This window comes from Solea senegalensis, linkage group LG13 (assembly GCF_019176455.1).
Source record: "Solea senegalensis isolate Sse05_10M linkage group LG13, IFAPA_SoseM_1, whole genome shotgun sequence".
NCBI lineage: Eukaryota > Metazoa > Chordata > Actinopteri > Pleuronectiformes > Soleidae > Solea > Solea senegalensis.
In genome coordinates this window covers 19,036,154-19,060,571 of record NC_058033.1, presented here as the reverse complement: position 1 = coordinate 19,060,571, position 24,418 = coordinate 19,036,154, and the positions used below count along the sequence as shown (strand labels likewise).

General features: G+C 42.9%; 2 protein-coding genes across 4 annotated transcripts in view; one reads left to right on the top strand and one right to left on the bottom strand.

Annotated features, from left to right (window-relative positions):
• Nucleotides 1-593: 593 nt before the first annotated feature.
• Nucleotides 594-24,418, bottom strand: part of LOC122780004 — a 30,187-nt gene continuing 6,362 nt past the window's right edge. For 2 of the 3 annotated variants that reach the window (XR_006361641.1, XM_044042756.1), the window contains exons 3-5: nucleotides 12,165-12,384; nucleotides 10,545-10,734; nucleotides 594-821 (exon numbers count right to left, since the gene is read on the bottom strand). Coding sequence is in view for 2 of the 3 variants with exons in the window: in XM_044042756.1 (XP_043898691.1) it covers nucleotides 746-821; nucleotides 10,545-10,734; nucleotides 12,165-12,384 (486 nt within the window). In the remaining variant the exon portion in view is untranslated. Of the gene's footprint in view, nucleotides 822-10,544; nucleotides 10,735-12,017; nucleotides 12,033-12,164; nucleotides 12,385-24,418 lie in introns of all 3 variants that reach the window. The other variant, XM_044042755.1, reaches the window with a different exon arrangement.
• On the top strand, nucleotides 17,828-22,781 carry spry4 (sprouty homolog 4 (Drosophila)). Its single transcript, XM_044042754.1, has 2 exons — nucleotides 17,828-18,060; nucleotides 20,372-22,781. The coding sequence occupies exon 2, from the start codon at nucleotides 20,424-20,426 to the stop codon at nucleotides 21,570-21,572; it is 1,149 nt and encodes a 382-aa protein (XP_043898689.1). The 5' UTR covers nucleotides 17,828-18,060; nucleotides 20,372-20,423; the 3' UTR covers nucleotides 21,573-22,781.

The following is a 24,418-nucleotide window of genomic DNA, read 5'->3' as shown; positions in this document are numbered from 1 at the left end:
ACCGAAATGATGCATTATGCCTAAGTTTACATTTACATACACATGTGCATTACAACGTACAGTTCACAGTGGATCTACAAAGGCACGGAAACATTTAGTCACAAGTATCTGGAGTTGAAAAATGTTGTATTAGATTCTAATCAAAAATGAGAAATTTTCATTCATTCATCCTGCGGGCCAGATTGGACCCTCTGGCGGGCCGGTTCTGGACCACGGGCTGTAAGTTTGACAGCCCTGCTCTAGGCAATCACCAATTATATAAACAAACCTGAGCAAAGAGTACTGAAAATGTTTAAAATTGGGGAAAAGAAAGGAAACTGAATCATAAATTTGACTCAACGGCACGTAAGACACAACACATTCTTTTTTACAGCCTGAATATGTGACCTATAAACACACACACCCACAGGACGTCCATATAAGGAGTTGTGTATTATTCCCAAGACAATTTATCAAGGGTGCACTTGTGAGCACTAAAGGTTAAAAACCACTTCTATACATCACTACATATGTACTACAGGCCTAAGTTGCACCATAGTCCCTGTTACTGCTACAATAACTGAACAAATGTGTACATGTGTACTCACCCGGTGCAGTGGCTATAGCGTTGTTGCCTCACAGTAACAAGGTCACCGGTTCGATCAAGGGCCTTTTCCTATGGAGTCTGCGCGTTCTTCCCCGTGTGTGCACGTGGGTTCTGTTCGGGGGCATCCTGGCTTCCTCCCACAGTCCCACCAGATGGACGTTATTCTTGCTTTTTTTCCCAGTGTGGACAATTTCGATGAATCTTTCGACTTTGATGGTCCGTCCCTCCTCGGACACTTTCAAAAATGAAGAGCAAATGAGGGAGAATTAGCACAATTTGTGCCTTTCATTGGCAAAATCAAGCTGATTTAGTGGACCTTTAATGTCATATGGTCATTAAATGTCAAAAAAAACACAATTTGATATATAAAAGGCCTGACCGAAGAGAACAATGAGAAACATCGCGTACGGGGTGCCTGTGACAACAGCGGTCAGAGTGCCGGCCTGAAAAACACACGGACACAAACGCATGAAAGGAAGCTCTTTGTCCTCGTAGCTTGACATCAAGAGAGAACAGCTTGAATGTTTTATGTATAGAGAAGCCGAACGCTTGAGCCGCGTGATGAAGAAATGAAGGGCGCCTCAAGGTGACACCGCTCCAGATGGCAACAAAAATCTATTACAGAAAACAGACAGATCTGATATCTTTATCTTTAAAGAAAGAAAAAACATGTCACAACAGTCAACTGTTGAATATGTGCAAATAATTAAATAAATAAATAAAGGATAACTGATACCCTCTGTGGCCCTCCTCCCATCTGTGATAATGTAAAACAGCACAAAAGCCAAAACTGGAAACTTAAATATTTTTGCCTTAAAAAAAAAGCTCGACTTTCTAAGTTCATGCCTCTTTTTTTAACGTGATATTTTTATAGCCTGAAAAGCAGACAATCACTCTCACATATATGATTCCACCTCTCATCCCTGCAAGTGCCACTAGTCAAACACTGAAATCCAGTCCAGTCCGGTGCACATTCCCTGGTTTCTAAAAACCTTGGCTTGACAAACACAAAACACATTTTGAGCCACAACCGGAGCTACAGGAACGCCCGCAGCAGCACAAACATAACGCTAACACAAACAAAGTAAAGAAAGTTAAGACTCTTGTTCTAATTGAGACAAAGTAGGTGCATTAAATAATCAACAATGACAATAAGTCACAGCACGTTTTCTAGGAATCACTCATCCGAACATTAAAGTGGGATTAAAGTATTTCGGGGACTGAAGGTGCAGCTTGACAGCTTTTATTTACGCCCAATAATTAAAAACACAGTAGGTGTCCATTTGGCTGAGGCCTTAAATCTTTAAACTATAGCAGATAGGTTTACAAAAGGACGGCCCAATCGGCGGCGCTGACCATTGTTCCCGATTTTAACTATCCACCCGCACCTCTCTGTGTAAATCACAAAATGACGTTTCCTGTCTTCTGAAGAAATCCCCAGCATGTGGTTGGAAGGTGTGCGCTGCACTCGACAAAAGCACACACACACACACACATGCCAACTGGTGGGATCGATCAAACGCCAAGGCCGGAGGGATTGATGTATGTCATGCGTGTAGAGAACGACAACCTCCTGTTGGAGATTTAGCACGGAGCAAAGTGAGACAGGTAAGTATGGCGCTTTGATGAGAGATATCAGATTGCTCCGGCCTCCATCCCCGGTCTCACTCCTCTCTTGGGTTTGTGCTGAACTTTCCGTCCACACGCCGCCGCCTCTCCCCGTGTGTGCGCTTTGAACTCCTCAAACTATTCTTTTGAAGGGCAGAGTCATAAAACCTCCTTTTATGCAGGGCCCGCTCTCTTTGAAGGGGTTGTCACTTTGCACAATGCTACACTCCTTTCCGAGACCTCGGAAATTTCAGACAAGCGTGACCACACCTACTCAGGTGGACAATCAATGGGGACAAATCATCTGATTGTTTTAACTGATTTTGTAAAATGCAGGACTTCCTGCATGATCGGAGCACAGACTCCGCCTGACACGGTCACTGGACTAAATACACCAGACTCCTCTGTTATATATCGAGATTTTAGACATTTCCTTTACTAAATGTTGGACATTAACGCAAGTTTTCAGGATCTTGAAGTATTTTTAACTGATCTACAGTTCGGCATTGTTCGGTTTGACTCTTCTTGCTCATGACTCAAGTTATTTACACTCCATGTATTGATGAAAAGCACTTACGTAACTGTACCATCATTGCTTTAGAGAAAGCACTCAGAGAGCACAGACCTCAACCAAGGCTGCTATAATATCAATACTCATTCCCAATAACCTGTATCCCTGGAAAAACTCAGCTAAATACTTATTTATCTTTATGAGTTACTTACAGACAGACAACAAAGCAACAAGCAAAGAGCAGGGTCTATGAAATCAACAGAAACAGGAACGACAATGACAGAGTAGTAGCAGAGAGACTGCTTACAGCACATGAGAATAAAGTGGATGTTACAATATAATAATGTTCTGTTTGAATCTGCTTTCACTGCACATCCATTGTAGTAATATTTGGAAAACATGTTATTTACATGTAGTGGTTTTAAGTATTCACAAATTGCATGCGTGTGAAAATTGAATGCATATGGCTGGAAGTTGGAACAGCCACTTTTGGCCCCAAAACCACCACACATGTTTACCATTGCAGCCTCTGTTGTGGTGTCACACCCTGTGAATAATGCACGTTCTGTCTATCATCACCTGTTGTTTTTTTTGTTTTGTTTTGTTTTTTTAAACCTATGGCTCCTGTTCATTCTTTCCACCTGTTTTCTCTTGGTTTACGTGACCTTTGATACTGAATGTTGAAAGAAACATACTGACATGGTGACATAGTGGCTTTCTTCTTTCTTCTTCTTCTGGCTCTCCCCTCATCCCGTGATATTACATTAACAGACTGTAAAAAGTAACTCACTGTTCACATCCATCCATCCATTCCTTAGAAGTGCCATTGCTGTGACATATTGTTTTGTCCTAATTTTTTGACATGGAGTAAGTTCCCAAACTTTTCAAACACAAGGCAGAGGTGGAAAGAGTACTGAAATATTCTACTCCAAAAAAGTACCACTACTTTGATAAAAGATTTACTTCAGTACAAGTAAAAGTACTGGTCTGAAAATGCAAAAACAGAAAAACAGAAAAAGTTACTTAGTTACTTTTCTTGTGTTGTGCAAATCTCAAATTAATTGTTTTTAATTAAAGGCAAACCTTTACAAATTAAAGTGCTGACAAAATAAAACATGTAAACACATTTAATGTATCAGTCAAAACAGGTCAAAGGTCACAAATGCTTTAAGTTTCTCACTTACTCAGGGACCTTAATTAGTGCCAGTTCACCTGTCTTCATTATTCACCTGTCCTCATAATCATTCACCTGTCCTCATAATCATTCACCTGTCTGCATCATTCACCTGTCCTCAACATTCACCTGTCACCATCATACAACTGTCCTTATCATTCACCTGTCCTGTTCATACAATTGTCCTCGTCATTCCCCTTTCCTCATCATTCATTCACCTGTCTTTCCTCATCATTTATTCACCTGTCCTCATCATTCCCGGCCAAAGTGAAATTACAAAAGTACACAAACAAAAACAACTCAATTACAGTAACAGGAGTGAAGGTAATCACTTTCCACCTGTGACACTAGGGTGTAAAGATCTCATCTCCCAGGCTCAGGCAGAAGAGGATTTCTTCCAGTCTCCTGTTATGTGCCGAGTTGTCAAACAGTGGCCGTACAGTCTCGGTTGGGTTTCCCCCATAAAGCAGCCCCCAACACTGAGACAATCTTTGTTCCATTGTGAGCTGTGAGCAATGATAGGCTTTTGGGAACCTGGATTTTCCAGCAAAGGATCCCTTTCACCTGAGTGGGAGAACAACAGGGGGGTGGTGGGCAGCACAGAGAGAAGGTGCTGGAGAGCCGGAATGAAGTGAAAACACAATGAAGTCAAATATATACACAACATTATGGACACGGGTATTCACGGTAGCAACTCAGAAACAATGATACCCACTTTCTGTCCTGACACATTCTCATCACATGACATAATCACATGACATGGTAAATTAAGTGTTCCACCTCATTGTCAGCTTCAATAATGGGTCACTAATGCGAGCTGGGACCATAGTGGAAAAGGGCCATTATTCTTCTTCTTACTTTTATTATTATTATCACATTTTTGAGGGCCTTCCTATGCCCCAAAATAGCTACTTTTATTTCCACATGTTAAAGTTTATACCAACAATTTCAAAACAGCAAATATTTAAGTGGAGGAGAAAAAGAAATTCACATTTTGCATTAAACAACAGATGCTGTTCGTGACGCGTGAATGTGTGCGTTTGAAAACGTATTGGTTTGCCATTAAAGTGAAATGTACATCAAAACCATGCAGTCTTAATCCTGTACCAGGAAACCAGAAAAAGAAAAGGAATGTTTGTGTGACAGGACGCCGCTAACTTCTGAAATATCCATCACCCTCACATTGAGAGTTCAGCGGAAGTGCTGTCAGGGTTGAGTATGTGAAACAGATTTCTCGGACAGGATCTTTTCACAAACATCATAAGGTTCTCTGTTAAATCAGTTTGATCACGAACCTGTTTTCTTGCCGAGCATGTCCTACTCGTGTGTGTGTGTGTGTGTGTGTACGTAAGTATAAGAAAGTCTGAGAGGATGTAAATCACCCAGTCAAACTTAGGCGCTGTAAAAACATCCTGAGTGCAGCGTGAGGCGCTCATACACACACACACACACATGCACAAACATCAGAACTGTCCGTGCTGAGCAATACCTCAGCTGTTGCAGTCGGGGTGAAGGAAGGATTATAAAATTAAAGTTTTGTTTTTAACAGTCATCCCTGGATTACAGGATGACTCAAATGGCACGATCGCTTATAGATAACCTTTAAGTTTCAACCTCAAAAACCTCTGTGTATCGAGTTTATTTTCCACGACAGCGTTTTGCTTCCCTCACCTTGGAAACTTATTTTTTGTGGCGGTTTCCTGTGACAGACACACAGCTGAAAGTGCTCCTACACTCGAAAGCTAAATATAACAAAGAGCCATATGTGGTGGGGAGGTTTTTGAAATCATGCTGATAAGTGCTTCACGCGCAGATGTGGACCATGAAAACCGCTCGGTATGGCGAGTACGCCAACGTCTATTCAGGAGATGTGGGTTTGTGTATGTGGAGTATTTCAAAACCTTAATATTAAGTTTCTCCACGAGCAATTATAGAGCTGTAGTTTGAGTTATGACAGGCTGAGAGGGTTCTTTAGTTGAACAAGGAAAATAATGTAAGTACAGTCTAAATGAGGTTAAACAGCAGCTTTATTTTAAACTTTTAAAAAACAAGTCCAAGTTATATGTTTGATGGCTGTCACCGTGGAGGGGCTTTGATGGCTGTCAGAGGCCCGATCACGTCATGGGTCAATAGGTCACACACAGCAACAGGCTGTAAAGGCCACAGAGGAAGAGAGGCACAGAGAGAGAGAGAGAGAGGGAGAAAAGAAGCAGGAGGGCAAGGACAAATGCTTATCGCTTGAGTGCCCTCGTGTCAGCAGCGCCATCTCTGACTGTCGTCACCTTGAGTGACAAGCATCAGGGTTGAGTGGTCAGCAGGGGTGAGGAAGTGTGATGTATGCTGGGTGATGTGTGAGTGAGGAGCTGTAAACCCCTCCTTCACGCTCCCGGGAGTACAACAACAATAAAAGCTGTGATTGCAGGACTAGTTTTGAGCCAAACTACATTTTACTAAACATGTCCAGTACATGTCCAGGTGGCCATATGTCAATAAAGCATCAGTGTCTCACTGTTGTCTTTTATTCTTCTGTGTACTGGCTCTTCCTTTTAATGCCATGTCAAAAAACAGGGATTGGGAACTGGGAACTTGTCTGAGGTCAACATTTGACCTTTAACCACATTATCTTAGTGTTTTAGTCCGAATTTACATGACTAACATGTATTTTTAAAGTGATTGTTTTCATTCTTTTATGATATGAGATATTTGTGATGTTGTTGAACCACTTTAAAGGACTATCACAGGAGCTGTGTTTGGTTTCACATTAACATTTCTGACTGGTATAATCCAAACTACTGACATCCTCAAATACCTTATTTGTCCAAAATAAGTGGAGGTGAGTTTAGTTTTATCATTGGTTTGATGAACATGTGACAGAGTATTTAGATTTTCTTTGCTGCATATTGTTCACATCTTCAAAAGTAGCACGTCAAAAAAATAGGCACATGGTCGTCTCTCAAAGTAAAAAAACAAAGATTTCAGATACTCAGGAAGTAAATAAAGGGTATCATGCTGGAAGGTGTGCGTTTGTATATACTGTATTTATACACCCTCTACATGTGCATTCATTGCAACAACAATAACAAAAGGAGAAGAAAAAAATACTATTGAGACGCATTTTCAACCCTTGTCTATGAGCTTCATTAGGGGGGAAAATAGTAAATGAGTGTGAATAAATGGAGGGGGTGACAGAATAGAGGATAGGTAGGGGGGCAAGGCGGTGGGTGGGTGATGTGACCGTTGTGAAAAGGTTAGACTACTGTTAGTCAGGCGGGAGCTGCAGAGGAGTTTGGAGGTGAAGTGAGGGCGTGACTGACACATGGAGAGAGGACAAGCAGTGGGTGGTAGGAGGTGACAGGCAGACAATAATGGTGGCAGGATGCGGGTGTGCTGCATTGACGAGTGTGTGTGTGTGTGTGTGTGTTCCACTGGAGGCTATGCACAGTCCCTATGTTGTTTCAGGTGTCCATACACCCCCAGCCAAACAGCAGGCCCTAGAGGAAGGACTGGCAGCTCATTAGCCTGATCAAAGACTTCACTTCCCCCTCCAGTTTAACACACACACACACACACACACACACACATGCACACACACTGCTCTGTTTACCTGGCTAATCCGAGGTTAATCTGCTTGATATGCAGGATGTGGGGATCAATTAAGGAAATGGAGGAGTGGCAATGAAGGGTGGAGAAGGAAGGAAAAAGAAGAGAGGAGAGGCCCAGAAATGTCGTATTTCCAGGTCAATTATGCAGATTTTTTGCCTTTCTTGTGATGTCAAAGATGATTAAAAGACACAGGTACACTCTTTGGTTAAGAAAAGGGACAGATTTTAAGGCGTAATAGTGCCATTAGTGTTGCCATTGTAGCCTCAGGAGACAAACACAAGGTCAGCACTGGTTCATTGGGAAGAAAAACATAGTAAACAGCAAAAGAAAATGGAATTTTTTCTATAATTTCTATATCATTAATGTCGCAGGTATTGTGATAATTCAAGTGCAATGTTTATACGTGCATGTATAAATTCTACGTTGATTTTTCTCTTTCACTTTCAACTCATTCACAACTGAGCTGTTGCTAATAACCAGCTGACTGAAGCGACTCTCTAGAGTGACCGCTCCAAGAACGTAACCATGACCACTGACTCGGCTCGACATTATTCATGTGACCGATAATCTCGTCGTGTAAAAATAGAGCCCACAGTGAAAGAGCACTTTTTTACTCTATTTTCACATTGAATCGGATCCTGATTCATATCCTGTATTGACTGGGGCCTGCATGCGGAAACTGACCACCTACTCATCCATCACAACAAAAGAGCCAGTGAGTCAAAGCATCCCTCTGGAGCCACATCCTCTCTGCTCAGAGGGACATCCAGTGATATTAATCAGAGGCGTGTGAAGCACAGTCACTGTGGCCACACCTGGACACAATGCACACAAGCACACGGCATTTGAGGGACAAATGTCATCTAACATGGATGTGAAAATGATATTTCTATATTAATTTATTAGTAAATTATTATGTCAGGTCCATACATGCACAAAGACTTGCTTAACTTTCACTTATCTATTGATAGTTTGAATTAATTCACATAAAAATGTAAATAAAAAACATGTAAATATAACTTGACAGCCTATTATTTGTAATTGTCTTGCTTGAAATTAGGTAAAAACCTCATTAGTTTGTTACGTTAAAAAAAATAATAATACACCACCTCTCCACCTCTCCTATGTGACCTGTTTATTCGGTACATACGGAGACGTTGTGGTTAGAATTACGGTAAGTGCTGCTTGCGCCTATGTTTGTCAGGGTGCAGGGGCAACCTTGAGATGTGGAAATGTTCTCTTCATTGGAAAACTTCAAGGTTGTGTTCTATTTGGAACAGAGTGAAACAAAGAAAGAAAACGAGAGAGACTTGGGAAAAGAATTATGCAGACATCCGAGGTTGGGTCATACAGCTCATGACATATCCTTCCTGGATTCATCACGCTCTGATCCCATGACCTTTTTTCCAGAGAAAAACAAACTGATACAGTCCACTATTGTTCAGTTAAATTCCTCCGTTTATGATAATACCACACTGAGACAAGATGGAAGTCTGACCTGGAAACAATCTATTCATCCACAAGCAAACATCAGCTGTTACATCTAAAACTAGACAATGCAAACATTCTCCCGCCTTTTACTATCAAGACATGGGAGGACAACGTGAAAACGTTGTAATGATGTAAGCGATCACACAGATTCACACGGATGCTGCTCGGAGCTGAAGTTGATAAAAACCAGTTTACCACAGAAACCCAGGAATAAACAGGTTTTTTGAGCAGTGGTGAATGGGTATCACAGTCCCTGGATCATTATCCAGCTGCGTGTTGCACGTCATGTTTGTGACTTTGAACGTGACTCACCGGCAGAGGACAAATCACCTGCACGTATGTTAATGTCGGTGTTTCCTGTAAGTCATCTCCCTTTTTGTCCTCTCCTCTACATCGTCACAGGACGTGGTCGTTGGCGTCCCACATTTGTCCCTCCCTTCTTCTCCTCCTGTCCTTCAAGCCACGTTTCCTTCCTCTGCACCTTTCTCTCCTCCCCTTGACCACTTTATTCTCCTCTCATCTCCTCCTCTCCTTTTGATCCCCTCACCCCCCTCTCATCTCAACCTTCCTCCATTCTCCTCTCTAGTCCCCTTATTTACCACCTTTTCTTCCTTTCATCCACCACTCCTGTACCCCTCCCCTCTCTTCTTGTCCTCTGAAGGCTTAAATTAAGCTCGCAGAGTCTATACGACTTGAAATTGGACGTTTATGACTATTCTTCACCTTTTTAGGGCTGAATTACATATATATAATGTATAATGTATATAATATATATATATAGGAAATAGGGAGGAAAAAGGCAAAATAAGGTGGAATCTGAACTCGAACACTAGTTCTGGTGCGACAGTACAACACAACAAGCAATTATCAGAGCATTACAAGAAACAAAGCTGAGAAGGAAGAAAACAAAGGCTCACAACACGTTTTTGCACCAAGCGATCGTGTTAGAACACATGTGTCAAACTTGTGGCCCAAGGGCCACATGTGGCCATCCAATCAATTACATGTGGCCCGCCAACCACTGCGCAAGGTGATGGAATAGAGACAGAATATAAGACTAAATGGCAATATTTTTTATTATAGTAATAAGACATTCAGTTGTAATCATTGCTTTATTAAATGTATTACACACCAACATGAAATTACATATATTTAAGCTGTTTTAATAAATTATCCTCATCATTATTTGCTAAATTTTCAATTTAATTCTCTGTTTTTGTGCATCATACATTTGTTTTTATATCAAAACAAGCCATTTTACTTTGCAATTCTGTCTAATATCATAATGAATATCTTATATTGCCCACCGGCTACTAAATAGTTGTTTTTTCCACTATGTCGGCCCCCGCTTGACCAGACTAGATGCTCATTGGCCCACAGGTCATTTGAGTTTGACACCCCTGTGTTAGAAGGTACTACTACTACTTTGGATCCCATCAGAACGACTACTCACCTTTCTATTTTTACATATTTATACCTGATGAGTCATAGATCATGCACACGTGTCACATGGCCAGACAAATATATGGATTTAAGTGGCTCTTTAGTCAAAAAAAGTGTGAGAATCCTACCGGGAGATGGGAGGAAAAAGAGAGCTCCGGTGGAAGTTGACCCCCGACCTTTCTTCAGAGGAGTGACAGGATTGCAATTGCCCTCTGACCCCCAGGGATGAACCAATCACTGAAGTTTGACCCGCCGTCAGGGGGGCGTGGCTCCAAAAGACTCTCGCTTCCCCTCGCATTCTGGACATTCCAAGTGTCGCTGCGGCACAGATCATACGGGCACCCCGGGGATGAACACACACACACACACACACCACACACACACACACACACACACACACACACACACACAGATAGAGTAAAATTATGCACACAAACAAGCTACCAAAGACGTAAGTGATGTAGAATACACTGAATATGAGTTCAAATGTATGCATTTAAAAAAATTTGAACTGCTCCTTTACTTGGGTAAAATTCAATTGACTGAAGACTGTGAATTAACGGCAGCTTCCAGACTTCCTGCCCTCACCAAGGCTGCAAAACCAGCTCGGCACTACTACTAATATACAGTAATAGCTCTGGGGACCTGAGAAAAAGTTAGCATAATGCTAATGAAATCTTTCACAGCTCAGTACACGCTCAGAATAAACACACAGGATGATCACGTTTCCAGATATATATATATATATATATATATATATATACATATATAAAATATGGCTGTCAATTAAAAGATTGTGCAATCGACACATAAACGACAGCAAAACAGGAAGTTTAGGAACCAAAAACAGTAAATGTTTCCCTTTTTCTTGAAAAATTAAAACATTATCATTGTCTGTCTGTTGTTTGGAACATTTATAAATGTGTGTGTGTGGGTGCACAGTAGGCCTAATGTCACTTTTTATTTGACTTCCATTCAGTTTGAGAGGTGCAGTCCCATCCTGTGGTGCCGCCTCACATCAGACTCAACACACACACACACACACACACACACACACACACACACATACATACATGCACCAGTTACACACACACATTACTGTCACACACACACACACACACACACACACACACACACACACACACACACACACACATACATGCACCAGTTACACACACACATTACTGTCACACACACACACACACACTGACCCAGACAGAACCAGACCAGGCTACACACTAATTACATGCCTCAAATTAGACATAATATCAGCCAGCCGGTTGACTATGGAAACAGTGATGGAAGGCCAAGTTAGGAGTGTGTGTGTGTGTGTGTGTGTGTGTTTTATGTCCATGGGCACCAGAAGTCAAATGTGAAAACAACAGATTGAGACAAAGATAGAAGACCAGAAAGAAGATCAGCCGGATTTAATTTGCCTCTGTAGCCTGAAAAAGAAAGTTGACCCTTGAAGTGGAAACACTCAGAGAGGGAGAATTGTGGGATGGGCTAATGTTGCGCTGTCATATCCACTGTTGGTGTTTCCTCTGGAGTCTTTTGTTCACAGGGAATACATGTACAGACTTGTCTATATTTATCCTCACCTCGGTGCCGTCGGACTATGAATAGAAAAGGGGAAATGTGTGATGAGAGTTAACTGGGTCACAGACGTACGGAAGATATCGTCAGTGTTCTAACGCGATGTATCATGGAGCCGGTTTCATTGGTCCCCGCGGGGGAGGTATACTCACATGGCTTTTCCACAAACTCAGGAAGTTCAGAGGTCAGGGTCAGCGACAGAGCAGCACCCCCTGCAGCTGGCACGGATTCAGGGTCTCGCTTCGGGCCGTTTCGGCACAGCAGATGCTTGTCAACATGGGACGCCGAGCCTGGGTCGTCCAGTGAAAATATGGTTCCTCCGGACCTCGAGGTTATGTGTTTTTTTTTAAAATGAGGGACCCTCGTCTGTCCCTGCAAAGTGAAGCAGATGTGGTTTAGTGTCACAGAAGAGTTCTCCATGTAGAAGCAGAACTCAACATTGTAGTTCCTTCATTTTCTGAGACGGAATCTTCTTAATATGGGGTCTGGAGTTATTTTGAGCCTTGAGGGCTCACCTGTTCGGAAAAGGCCTCTGCGGAGCTATTTTATGTTGTCTTTAACCCAAAACCAGGTGAGGCCTCATTTTCCTACAAGGGTTGCTCAAGAAAACAAAAAAACAGCCACTTCCTGTGGTCTCCTTGCTGACCCGGACAGGCCACCGGAGCTTTTCTCACAATGGGTGTGACTATCTCGCGCCGCAAAACCCATTTCCTGGTATATCATTACCACGTTTAATCATTGGTCATGAAATCCTCTTTCCTCGTTGGTGTGGAGTAAAGAATTAAGTCACATTCTGTCGGCGCAAACAATAAAAAGTCAAAATACTTCACTTAGACTCCTTGAAAAACACAAACTTTGATGCGTTTACGGCGCATTTAATTCCACGCGCAGTGGATAAGTGCGCAATAAACTGGTGTTGTGTTAAGAAGCAGGGATTTTACAGGGAAATTTGAGTTTTCCTCTGTGCACAGGAAAATATTTGAGTGAAAGTACAGCAGCACAGTTAGGATCCTGTAAGTTGTTGTGAAAAGTCCCACCGCAGCAGCAGCAGCAGCAGCAGAACCAGAACCAGAACCAGTGCAGCACATTTTGGCCACTCGCTTGTTTTTCCAACACAGAGGAATTTTCGAGCTCTCTATGATGGCTCTAATTGAATTAGGTCTAATATATCCCATTATGGTGCGACGAGGGCAGGCCAAAGTCATCAAACTCTTTATTTTGATGGATGTGAACACACAGAGTCACACAACCACATGTACGTCCCCCTCCTCCCCTCCTCTCCTCACCCCCTTCCTACCTCTTTTACCACACACCTTTACTGAATCCAAAGCACACAAACACATCTCCTGACCGAGCAGGCAGCGAGGAAGGAAGTCAATATTTGAGGAGTTGAAGCTACTGTACCTGGCCTCATGGTCTCGCTGCAGGCAAACTATAGTTCTGCTACAATGCAGCTCTCAGAGTCTTCTGACTCATCCTTAAATCCACGAGTGCTGTTTACTCTTCAAGCGGCTCCTTTTGCAACGTAGGTTTGACCAAAGTTTTCCTTCCAACAGACTCACATTCTGCGCCAAATTAAGTTAAATATGAAGTTGCAACAGCCTGAGCTATCACTGCTTCATTGTAGGGGAATCTGTATTATCCCAAATATTCTGGTTCATAGACAAATCAAGCATCATGCTGAGACACTTTATTAGAATAATGTAGTCTAAGAGCAATGACCTTTTCTTTTTTATTTCCCATGATTAAGGCTGTAAATGGGTATTTGTTTTCGCCTCCACGTGGGCCCTGCATGGGGGTGGAAAAAGAGGACAAAGCAACAGTTAATGTTCTTATCTTATCTTTCGCATCCACATCCACTCATGTCATCACAGCTGAGCAAGGATCCAGCGCTCGCTGAAGCCTGGAGGTAAAATGTGACTTGTCCCCTACGAAGAACACACAAATATTTACAGGAAGGAAGTGAAGGAAAGTTGCCAAGTCTGGGGCAAAACTGTGAGGAGAGATTGGGGGGGTGTGTGTGTGTGGGGAGTACTGTCTGTGTTTGATTTTTAAATGAAGCTACTGTAGCTACTTTGTGGGGAAACATTTAGGAAATAAAGTGGAATCATATTAGTTTAACAATCACAAATAATATAAGGTTGTAAAGTCTTATATAATTACAAAAAAAAATAGGTTGTGCTGCCTCTTGTTTCACCTGGCTTCTTTACTTATTAATATAATTTACGATTTGTCGTCATGTGTTAACTTGTTTCCAAATTTAATTTTTGTTTTTTTTTTAGGTATGTTTTTCTATCATGTGTCCTTTTTCTCACATGATTTGTCTTTGTTTTATGTCCATTCTGTCAAAAATCAAGTGGATGATACATTCAAAAGCTTCAGTATTTTTTAACGGTATTTATATACGACTTATATACAAGTTTTATTGTACTGATTATGTTTTCTATTCCTCATTTGACAGCTGTTATTGTGTAGTAATGTAGTTTAGCTTGTAGTTCTGTATTTGAGTGTATTTTTAACCTGTTTGATCATGTAAATGTTATTATACCGTTTGTGTAAAAGCCAAACTCGGGCCAAGAGTTGCAAACAGCTATAAACTCTTTTATCAGTTGGACCAAAGAAAGGCAACTGTCAGACCCAACAGCTCCAGGTTTAATCCATAAAATTTCTGTCCACAAAATCGGGTTTAGTTGGACATTTGTTAAAAATTAGTTCCACTACACATTACAAAGGCAAAGCCAGTGTATTAAAAAGTCGAGGCATGGCATATGGACGAAGCCTCGCTCTCTCTCTTGCACTACAGCTCCAGTATCTCTTAAAACATGGGCTCCTTTGCATTCTCAGCAGCAGTTTTGAAGACACAGAAACTCCTCACCAATAAAACAAGTTTGTTTTTTTTCACCTTTACATGTGTAAGGGAGGCAGGAAGTATCAAGACACGGTGACCTTGTGTGAAATGCACATTTAAAGGTATGCAAAAATCTCCAACCTGTCGCTCCTGCAAACCACAGACCCCCCCAAACAACTGCTAATTGGCGAGAGATGCGTATTGTGGAGTGTCAAGAGTTGGGGGGGGGGGTAAATTATGGTTTACCTGCAACAGGAAGCTTTTGATGTAAGCTGAAAGCCCTCTGAAAGGCTATAATTGTCATTTGCATTTAAGCCCTGGCAACACAAGAGACCCACACACACACACACAGACACACACCCTGAACAATTACAACCTTTTCTGAGTAATTGAGTCTTGGGAAGAGTCAGGAAATACAAGATTGACAAACAACAGTAGATTAGTGAAAGACATTAAGTAAATTAGCGGCGGTTGTAATGTGATTTTGACTGAAATGTGTTCAAAGTAAAAAAATAATGAAGGTTTTGTTGGGTTTTTTTTAGGGGGGTAAAAAAAAAAAGGACGGAACATCAAGTATGTCAAACTGCTCTGGAAGCAGATGGGGTTGTCCGTTAAAATCCAAAGCTCACAGCAGTCGCCGGCAGATGTGGCAGGAAGGAAGGCTGAGAGAGGAGACTCTGGAGAGAAATCCAGGCCTTCCCTTCCGTGCATGTATGCCTGGATGATCACATCAAGCTAAAATCTACAATTCAACAAGCACTTGGTGTAGCTCATGCCAGCGAGGCTCACAGCTGTGGACAGAAATCTCTCCCTCCCTCCCTGTGTGCATTCATGTGTGTGAGAGAGATACTTACATGTAAGATTTATGTATTTATGAGACTGTAAATAGTTTTACTTACACTTCCTGTTTTTTTTTTTGTAAGTTACAACACGGTACATAGTTTGCAGGAGTCGCTCAGTGGATATTTGAGCAATAAACAAGGCTGTTAACAACACATTTGTGCCGAGTCGTTCAAAGACTTAATTCTCCAACTGTGTCACAAATATCGTTCTCTCCCAAAAAAAGAAGAAAATAAAGAACCCAAACATGACTCAGCTAAAACGGATTTTGCTGATTTTTATTCACATTTATATATGTAGGAATTTTACAATTCCCATCCCTGTCATTTATAAACAGTTCAAATATGTTTTATTTTATTTACTATGAAATGATTGAAAGTGCTTTTTTAGTCTCCACAAAGTTAAGTCATTCATGTAAGACGAAATTATACACTCACTTAAATTAGTTGTCCTGCTTTACCTATACTCACTTTTATTATTAAAAATATAAAGTAGTAGTAGTTGTATTAAATACATAGGTAAGTAAAGATTTACTTATGCAGCAACTTTTCAAATACGTACAGTTACTTAAAATAAATGAAAAAACAAATACTTTACTTACTTAGAATAACCAGGAAGGCTGCTTTCTAAAATTGTGTTTTTAGCCATTTTAGTAGTAGTATTACAACAATATTATATTATAAATTGGCTCACAATTGCCCCTAGAAACTTTATAATGAACATAAAACACCCTTTAGTTTCATTTACTTCCTGTCAGTCTATCTTTTAGTTGTATTATTGCTCAATAATGTCCTGATAAAGACAATAATATTATTGCATTAAACCTAAAACTAAGCACTATATGCATTGACAGTGACCTTTCCCCCTAAACCATGACAATACAAATAAATCAAACTCTTCCTCTTCCTCTCTCTCTCTCTCTCCGAAAACAGTAAATCCCAATTTGGAGATGTAGTGGTTGCCATGGCGATGCGCGAAAACGGATAATAGGGCAACTGTTAACCTTTGACTGGTTAAAAGCCCCAAGCTGTGGTGTTGGCGGGGGGAGGTGGGGGACGCAGGGAAATACACAGACACACGCGCACGCACGCACGCACACACACACACACACTGGGATGTCAGAGAGAAAGGAAATTCACACTCATTTCCTCCGTGTGGTTTCGGTACAAATCAACAACATCCTGTCCTTTTGTGAATCCTGCCTGCCCTCATGCTGGTTTGCGTTTCAGAGTAGGCGTTATCGCCCCCGCCTCCACCACCACCACCTCTACAACCCCATTCCCTCTCCTCCCCCTGCGTCCCCCTCTCTCTCTCTCTCTCTCTTTTTACACTGCCATAGAAGCTGAAGTCATACCTCACATTGTTGCAGAGGACGGAAGGACACGTCCTTGTTCGCAATAAACAGCTTTAGATAGAACAGGAAGGCTATTATTTGCCCTAATCGAGTCCAGGCATGTGATCCCTGTGATCTCCATCGAGACAAAAATATCCACAAACATCCACTGGTTTTATTTGTTAAATAAAAAGCAGTGGATGTTTTGTGTTTTGTTTTGTTTTGGGTTTTTTTTCCGAGAAAACCAAAGCGCAGTATTCGTGGCTTCCATTTGATAAACATGGCACCTGAATAAAAACAAAGAATATTAGATTCTGTCCTCTTACATGTGGGTTCACGTGTAGCAGGGAGGGTGAATAAATGAATTCACGGGCTAAAATAGAACGAGTGCAGCAGAGTACAGCACCACAGCCGATGACTCTTTAAGTAAATCAGGCCTGACATTGCCCTTGTGACCAATAAAAAACCCCCATCTCCTCATTCTCTCACCCCTCACCCCTCCACCCCACCTCTCCCTCTCTCTCTCTCTCTCTTTAACACACACACGCCTCATTCGCCATTTCTTCCCATTCATAAAAATCTCGGCATCGCGCCTGCGCAATGCCATTCTGAGTCCTCCCCATTCATAAAAATGTAACCTCCGCATTTCGGCCCTCCCGAGTCGCTCTGCCCTCCCATTCACAAAAAGGAAAAAAGGAAAACGCGGAGGCATCTGCGCAGTGCCGTCCTCTCTCCCTCCCTCTGCCCTCCCATTCATAAAAACTCACTTCCCTCCCCCTCGGTGGTTGCAACATCATACCCAAAAGCTCTGCGTCCACAACCGCAGTCGCAATTTACGCACCAGCGAGTGGAGATTAGTGCTGGAGACGTGCTTCTCCTGTCGCCCGCTTTGCTCATATTATTACCCAATATTTGGACTAATATTTGCTTAACATTTTTTTTGGAGTTAACTCGCTCGGACTGGACTATAACCTGCGCGCAAACGTCGTGCGCAACGAAGAGATGAACGATTTATCCTGAAACCACAGTAAGTGATCGCCTCCTGGTGATGTTATACATGTTTTTATTTGTTTCTTTTTATTTGTATTTTATTTTGCTTGTGAGCGCGCGCGCGCGTGTGTGTGTGTATGTGTGTGTGTGGCTTCACACGCAGACCCGAGAGTCTCCTCGTTGCGCGCTTCGCTGTCCTGGATCGCAGGCACCGTCAAACGCGCTCGCACATTTCTGTTTTGCAACAAGCTGCTTCTGTGACAGTGTTTGCACACAGAGTCAATATTTAACCACCGATTTCGTGGCGAAAGCGAGGCTGAGAGCGCGGAGGAGAAGAAACCGTGTCGTGTTTCAAAGCGTAACTTGACAGCAAATAGATTTTCTGTGCGTGTGTGTGGCGTCTTTAAAAAGAATTGTCAGGGTTAAAAAAAAAAGACATATTCACGTCAACATTTGCGTTTTAAACTCTGAAAGATCCAACCTGTATTTTATATCTCGGGTGGTTTGGTTGCGTGTCTCGTTCTGCTCTGCGGCGCCCGCCCGGTTGGCACGCCGTGCTGGTTGTGTCAGGTGTTTTCTGCTGTGGACTCAGATGCATATTTGTTTTATCGCATCCGGTTTAGCTCAAATAAAACGCCCCGTGTTTTGTTTGATTGTTTTAAAACCAGCTTCCCTTCGTTGCCAGTTGCAGATAAGACTCGTCTTTACGCATTACATTACGCACTTCGCTGCCACCGAGTAGAACGACGTGTTTCCGTTCGGTGGCACACAATGTACCGTTTCCATCGACGGCGTTGATTTGAACACTGGTGGATTTACAGTTGTTTAAAAAGTCGCCGACTCGGTCGCTGCAATGTCTATATAGACACAGTACGTCGAGCGGCCGCCCCCAGTTTTTATGACTCAGTTTCATTCACATTATTGGAAGGAAGGGACGCGTACGCGCGCGCGCGTGCGTGCACACCCGCACGCACAGTTCTGACTTTGAGCTCGTGATGATCCAGATTCGACGTTCGCTCAAGCGCGTGCGATTGTGCCAGCGATGTCGCAACAGGTCTCTCGGCCAGGCATTTTGCAAATGTGAGGAAATGGTGGCGAACAACGCGAGCGGACGCCGACAGAGCGCAGTGACGACCACTGCCTCATTACGACAGGAAACCATTAATAAGTAGGCCAATGTGCGTTATTTAAGCGCAACGCGGCTGTTTTTTCCTCGTCCTTGGTTGAATATAAACACAATTGCACCAGAACAGAGAGAACGCGGCGATAAGATGGTTTGTTTTGTGGCGCACATTAGGTAACTCGACCCTGCAGATATGAGTCAGTGTGGACATGTCGGCGATACTGTCGTCAATCACCCTTCTTTAAATTCATGCAAGGTGGGCTACGGTTGCCGAGAGCTCATTGAAGAAATGGATGAAACCTACTTTCAGGCTCATCACGACTGGGGCGCGCACTGATTCGTGCTCGCACACACAGAAGAAGAAGAAAAAAAAAACGAACGTAGCCGCTGGAGCTTTCATTCACAAAAAACCTGCAGGTCACAAAATCGGTTTCATTCACAAATTCCTCGTCTGTTGCTCTAATTCATTAATAATGCACACATGCAGGATTGTGTTGAGAGAAAATGCATGTAGACTATTTTGACAATCATTTTTACTGTTGAATTCTTTGCCTTGTGCGCTCAGTTTTGAATTAGTGAAAGTCCCCCATTCAGGCAAACCCTTCTCCTCTTTTTGCTCTGACTTGTTTTGCATCTTTGAGTCTTTTGCATGCAAGCCCTGCTCTCTGGTGCTCCCTGCTCTTTGGAAGGGAGGCGAGAAGAGAGCCCAACTTCTATTGTTCTAATGTCAAAGTTAGAATGGAGGAGGTTCTGAAACCCTGTTGGTATTCATTCTTAAAAAAAAAAATCATCTGTGGAAACACAAAATTATCATTAAGACCGGATCTATGATCAGAGACGGAAATACTTTGGTTTTAAAGATTTGTAATTTGAAGAACTTGCTGTTTAATGTGTTGATTTAAACATTGTGTTATCGCCTTTGTTCTTGCTCTTAAGTCACTGTATGTTTTAATATAATCATACAAGTCTCACGGGGGCGAAGCAGTTGAGAAAAGGCACCGGTTAGTCATCCAACTAAGACAATGTAAATGTAGCAGGAACATCAAAGTGCATAAACAATGAAAGGAAGAAAATACAAATATGTGTTCATGCCATTTCATCCCACGTCACTTAATATTTACATTGTTTGATGATTAAGATAAGGCTCTTAGAAAAAAGGCATATTAAATGCATAGACAAAGTGAGAACAGCCAGTCTTAACTGTCTTTTTTATCTGTCTTTGCAGTATTTGCTAAATGCTGCTTTAGAGTGAAGACGTGCAAGGCACGAGCCGACACATGGAGTCCAGGGTTCCCCACCACATCCCCGGAGTGTCCTCCTCCCTCATATCCCAGCCCCTGCTGGACAGTCGAGTGCCCTACGGCCGCCTGCAGCACCCTCTCACCATCTACCCCATCGACCAGATCAAGTCCTCGCATGTGGAGAACGACTACATCGACAGCCCCGCTGTCATCTCCCAGCAGCCCGCGAGCCACAAGTCTGTAAACCGAAGAATCACTTGGCTCGGTCAGAATCAGGAGGCCTTCCTGGGCGCAAACAACAACCACCATCACAATCACCAACACCAGCACCATCAGCAGGGCAGGTGTGACCCTCACCCTCAACAGGACACCACCACCCACCCTTGGATTTCCTTCAGTGGGAGGCCCAGCTCTATCAGCAGCAGCAGCAGCACCTCGTCTGATCAGAGGCTGCTGGACCATGCTGCACCCACTCCAACGGTGGACCATCACCCAAACCTGCACCCCCATCAGGGCAGTAGCAACCCAGTCTCTACCAGGACTCCAGGCTGCTTCAATTCCTCTGAATCGAAAGTCCTCACCTCCTCCTCCTCCTCCGCTTCCTCCTGCTCCTCTTCCAAATCTCTGGACCTAAAGGCGACAAAGATGCCTGCAGGAGGCTTGTGCCCCACCGGTGGCCAGCAGGGGCCGGTGCTGATTCCTTCCTCCCCGGCCGAGAAGAAGCACCTCCTTCTCTGTGAGCACTGCGGGAAGTGCCGCTGCACAGAGTGCACACTTCCCAGAGCCCTACCCTCTTGCTGGGTCTGCAACCAGGAGTGCCTGTGCTCTGCCCAGAGCCTGGTGGATACAGCCACCTGCATGTGCCTGGTCAAAGGGATCTTCTACCACTGTACCGAGGATGAGGATGACGAGGGCTCCTGCGCTGACAAGCCCTGCTCATGCTCCCAGGCCAACTGCTGCGCTCGCTGGTCCTTCATGGCCGCCCTTTCCCTTGTCCTGCCTTGCCTGGTCTGCTATCTTCCAGCCATGGGCCTGGCCAAACTTGGACAGAAGTGTTATGACAATGTTAGTAGGCCTGGCTGCCGCTGCAAGATCTTGCAGGGTGGCAATAGCGTCCCTGTGTGTAAAAATGGGAGTGTGGAGGCAAAGGTTGGAACACTAGAGAAGCAGCAGCAGGGGTCATGATACTGGACTAAACTGGCTGGCAGTGGCCTTGCAAAAGTATGGACAGGACCACACGCGCTCACTCTCTATGGATAGGACAATCCAACACCAACCCCTTAAACTACCCCATTATTCTGCTGGAAGATGATTTATGTTAAACAAAGGTACTTAAATGGCTTTTTGACCTATGTTTGAATGGGTGGTGAACACGACGGGACTGATCCGAGAGAGATGGCTAGGAGAAATAGCTAACAGGCCCTCTGAGATGTTTTTTTTTTTTAAACTGTTTTTGTAAGAGGGACCCAAGAAGAAGAAGAAGATGAGGAAGAGACTCGATTGTGGGAATGGTGTTTGTGTTGTTCTGCAAAGATGGCAAAAGGCACAAAGTCATTGTACCTCTCTGCTGCTCTGTATTTCTCAGCTAATTTTTGTATCGGTAACTAATCAGAAGCTGGTGGCTGATCCTTGGATAACATTAGAAGTTGGAATGATGGAGATATGGATCTGTGCAACCCCCTCCCGTTCCCCCCGTGTCCCCTCTGTCTGAACAAACATTCAAATACATGATTATCTATACTGTGTACTTTATGAGAGGCCACGGCAAGAGTGAAACCACCACTTACTCTCTCTCTATGCTATTACGATGATCACCATCTCTTAGTGTCACTATTGTTCCTCCTTTTCCTTAAAAATGCTAGCGGGGTTATTGCTAACATTTGAGCTCCACGGAGGGTCTGTAAACACACGACTTAAATAACAAGTAGTCATTTTCCTATAGTTCATACTCTGTATTGTGTCCAAGCAGAGAGAGCGAGATAATCACTGAACGACATTTGGAGGGTGAAGCGCAGACATTCTAAAACATTTTGAAAGTCTTTCACCAGTCACCTCAGAGGTAATGCATGTCATGACCTGCATGCTCTAGTGTAATGGTTTCCCATCGTGCTAGAGGTCGATGTGTCGTAGAGAAAATGTGTGAAAAAGTACACCCAACCTTCTCAGGGACTGTTACAGAAATCCTCTCTAGAACTTGGCGTACTGCATGTTGATTTCTAAACTGCCTAAGAGCCTGGTCTGCTTCCTCTTTGCACAAGAAGGCAAAGTAATATTTAGGGGCAAAAAGGCAGTACTGAATAATTTAAAATGAGTAAGCTAAGTGAGAGACAAACTGGCCAGAAAATTAATGTTTCCGGAGGAGAGGGGATGCAAGAGATAATGAATGAAGAGGCGAGGGGGTGTTGTAGTTGTGTTTGTATCTATTCAGCCTTTTGTCGAAATCAAACCTGCCACTTGCACAACCTTTTTAGGAAGACAGAAACCTGTTAAAGGATATACTAAAGCACAGTATTAACCACCTCAGCTATCTCACGTTACATCGGTGTGCACTGCATTTAGCCCACCCGACCCAGCCTCCCTCCACACACACACACAGTGTCTTCATGAAAGTCTAATCATTATGCTGCATAGCTGCATTAGTCAGATAGTCTATCTTTTATCCTCAAAAGTCTATTTTTGTGGCTTGCATGATAGTCTTAGGACTTTGCCAAAGGAAGCTAGCATACAGTAGCATGTTGTCGCTGTCTTGAGTGATCACAGTTGTTATGCACTCTTGCCAAATGGAGTCGACGGCGGTTGGTTGTTAAAGGTACGCTGCCCTTTAATACAAATGGCCTTTTTCTGTTTGGCATAAAGGCATACTGCCTTTGTTGCTCCATAACACACACCTCTCGTTCACGTGGGACCCTTAACTTCCAGTAGGGTATCTCAATATTAGATTTTTTTTATTTTTTGCTCATAACCATTTTTGTCTAGTTGCACAATGTTGATATCATATGGGGGGGAGGTGGGGGAGGAAAGAAAAAAAACACACTGTCCTTAGTCTTGAATGTATGAGGCAATATTTTCGAAACCTAGCAATTCAGTCTGAGAGAAAGGTGCCAAAACTTGAGAATGATTGTGTGACCGGGCGAAGGCCCAGTCGTCGTCGTAGGTGGGCAGCAAAAATCACAAATGTTTTGACAATATATTTAGTAATAGAGCTATGCAGGTGAAATGTTATTTGCTGTAAATAGTTTCACAACATTTGTGTTCTTTAGAAGAGACTTTTAAATGTCCTCGGACGATTGCATGGTACATTATAACTACAATTCAGTACAAGATATATAGAGAGTATATTAGATATATATATTTTGAGGGTAGGATAAAGACGTTTTTGAGGTTGTGAGTTAAAAGTAAAAAAAAGGGGGGGAGGGAGGGTGGCAAATGGAAGGTTTCGGGGAGAGGGGGGGGGAACAAAACATGACCGATGTTTCTATCACGAGCACTTGATTTAGAAAAGTGTAGCCGGTAAATTTAACAACAACCAAAAAAATTCAAAGTCAGCTGCTTATGCTATCTATGGCTCATTAGCAGTCATGAGGCTAAGCTAAGTCCCTGGTTCCTTTTTGGAGTCCTAAAGACTGTGGACTCATTGAATCCACACAGGGGAACACAATCTACCCCTATCCGGATCAACCCATTTCCTGCTGTTACTGCTCAGTGTCTCAGCCTTCTCCCCTTCTTTTTTCTCCCTCTTGCCTTTTCTCCCCCCTCTCCCCTCCTCGGTTTTCTCTTCTTCTTCTTCCCTCCTTCCTCCCTGAGAAAACTGTCCAACAAACACCCCGGCCTTGATTGACATACGCAGCTGCTGTGCATGAACTTGTCATACCACAAGCCCTTCCTCTGCGTTTTTTTTTTTACTGCCTGCCTTTGTTTTTCCTCTCGAGTTGTGTTCAGTGCCATCTTTTTTTTTTCTTTCCAACAACAGTTGTTGCTTTCTTTTTCTTTAATTCCTCAGATATCTCACTTCAAGTGGTAGTGTTTGTCAC

What these genes read in the sequence shown, in the direction of transcription:
- spry4 (XM_044042754.1), top strand. Translation starts at nt 20,424, where the DNA reads ATGGAGTCCAGGGTTCCCCACCACATCCCCGGAGTGTCCTCCTCCCTC.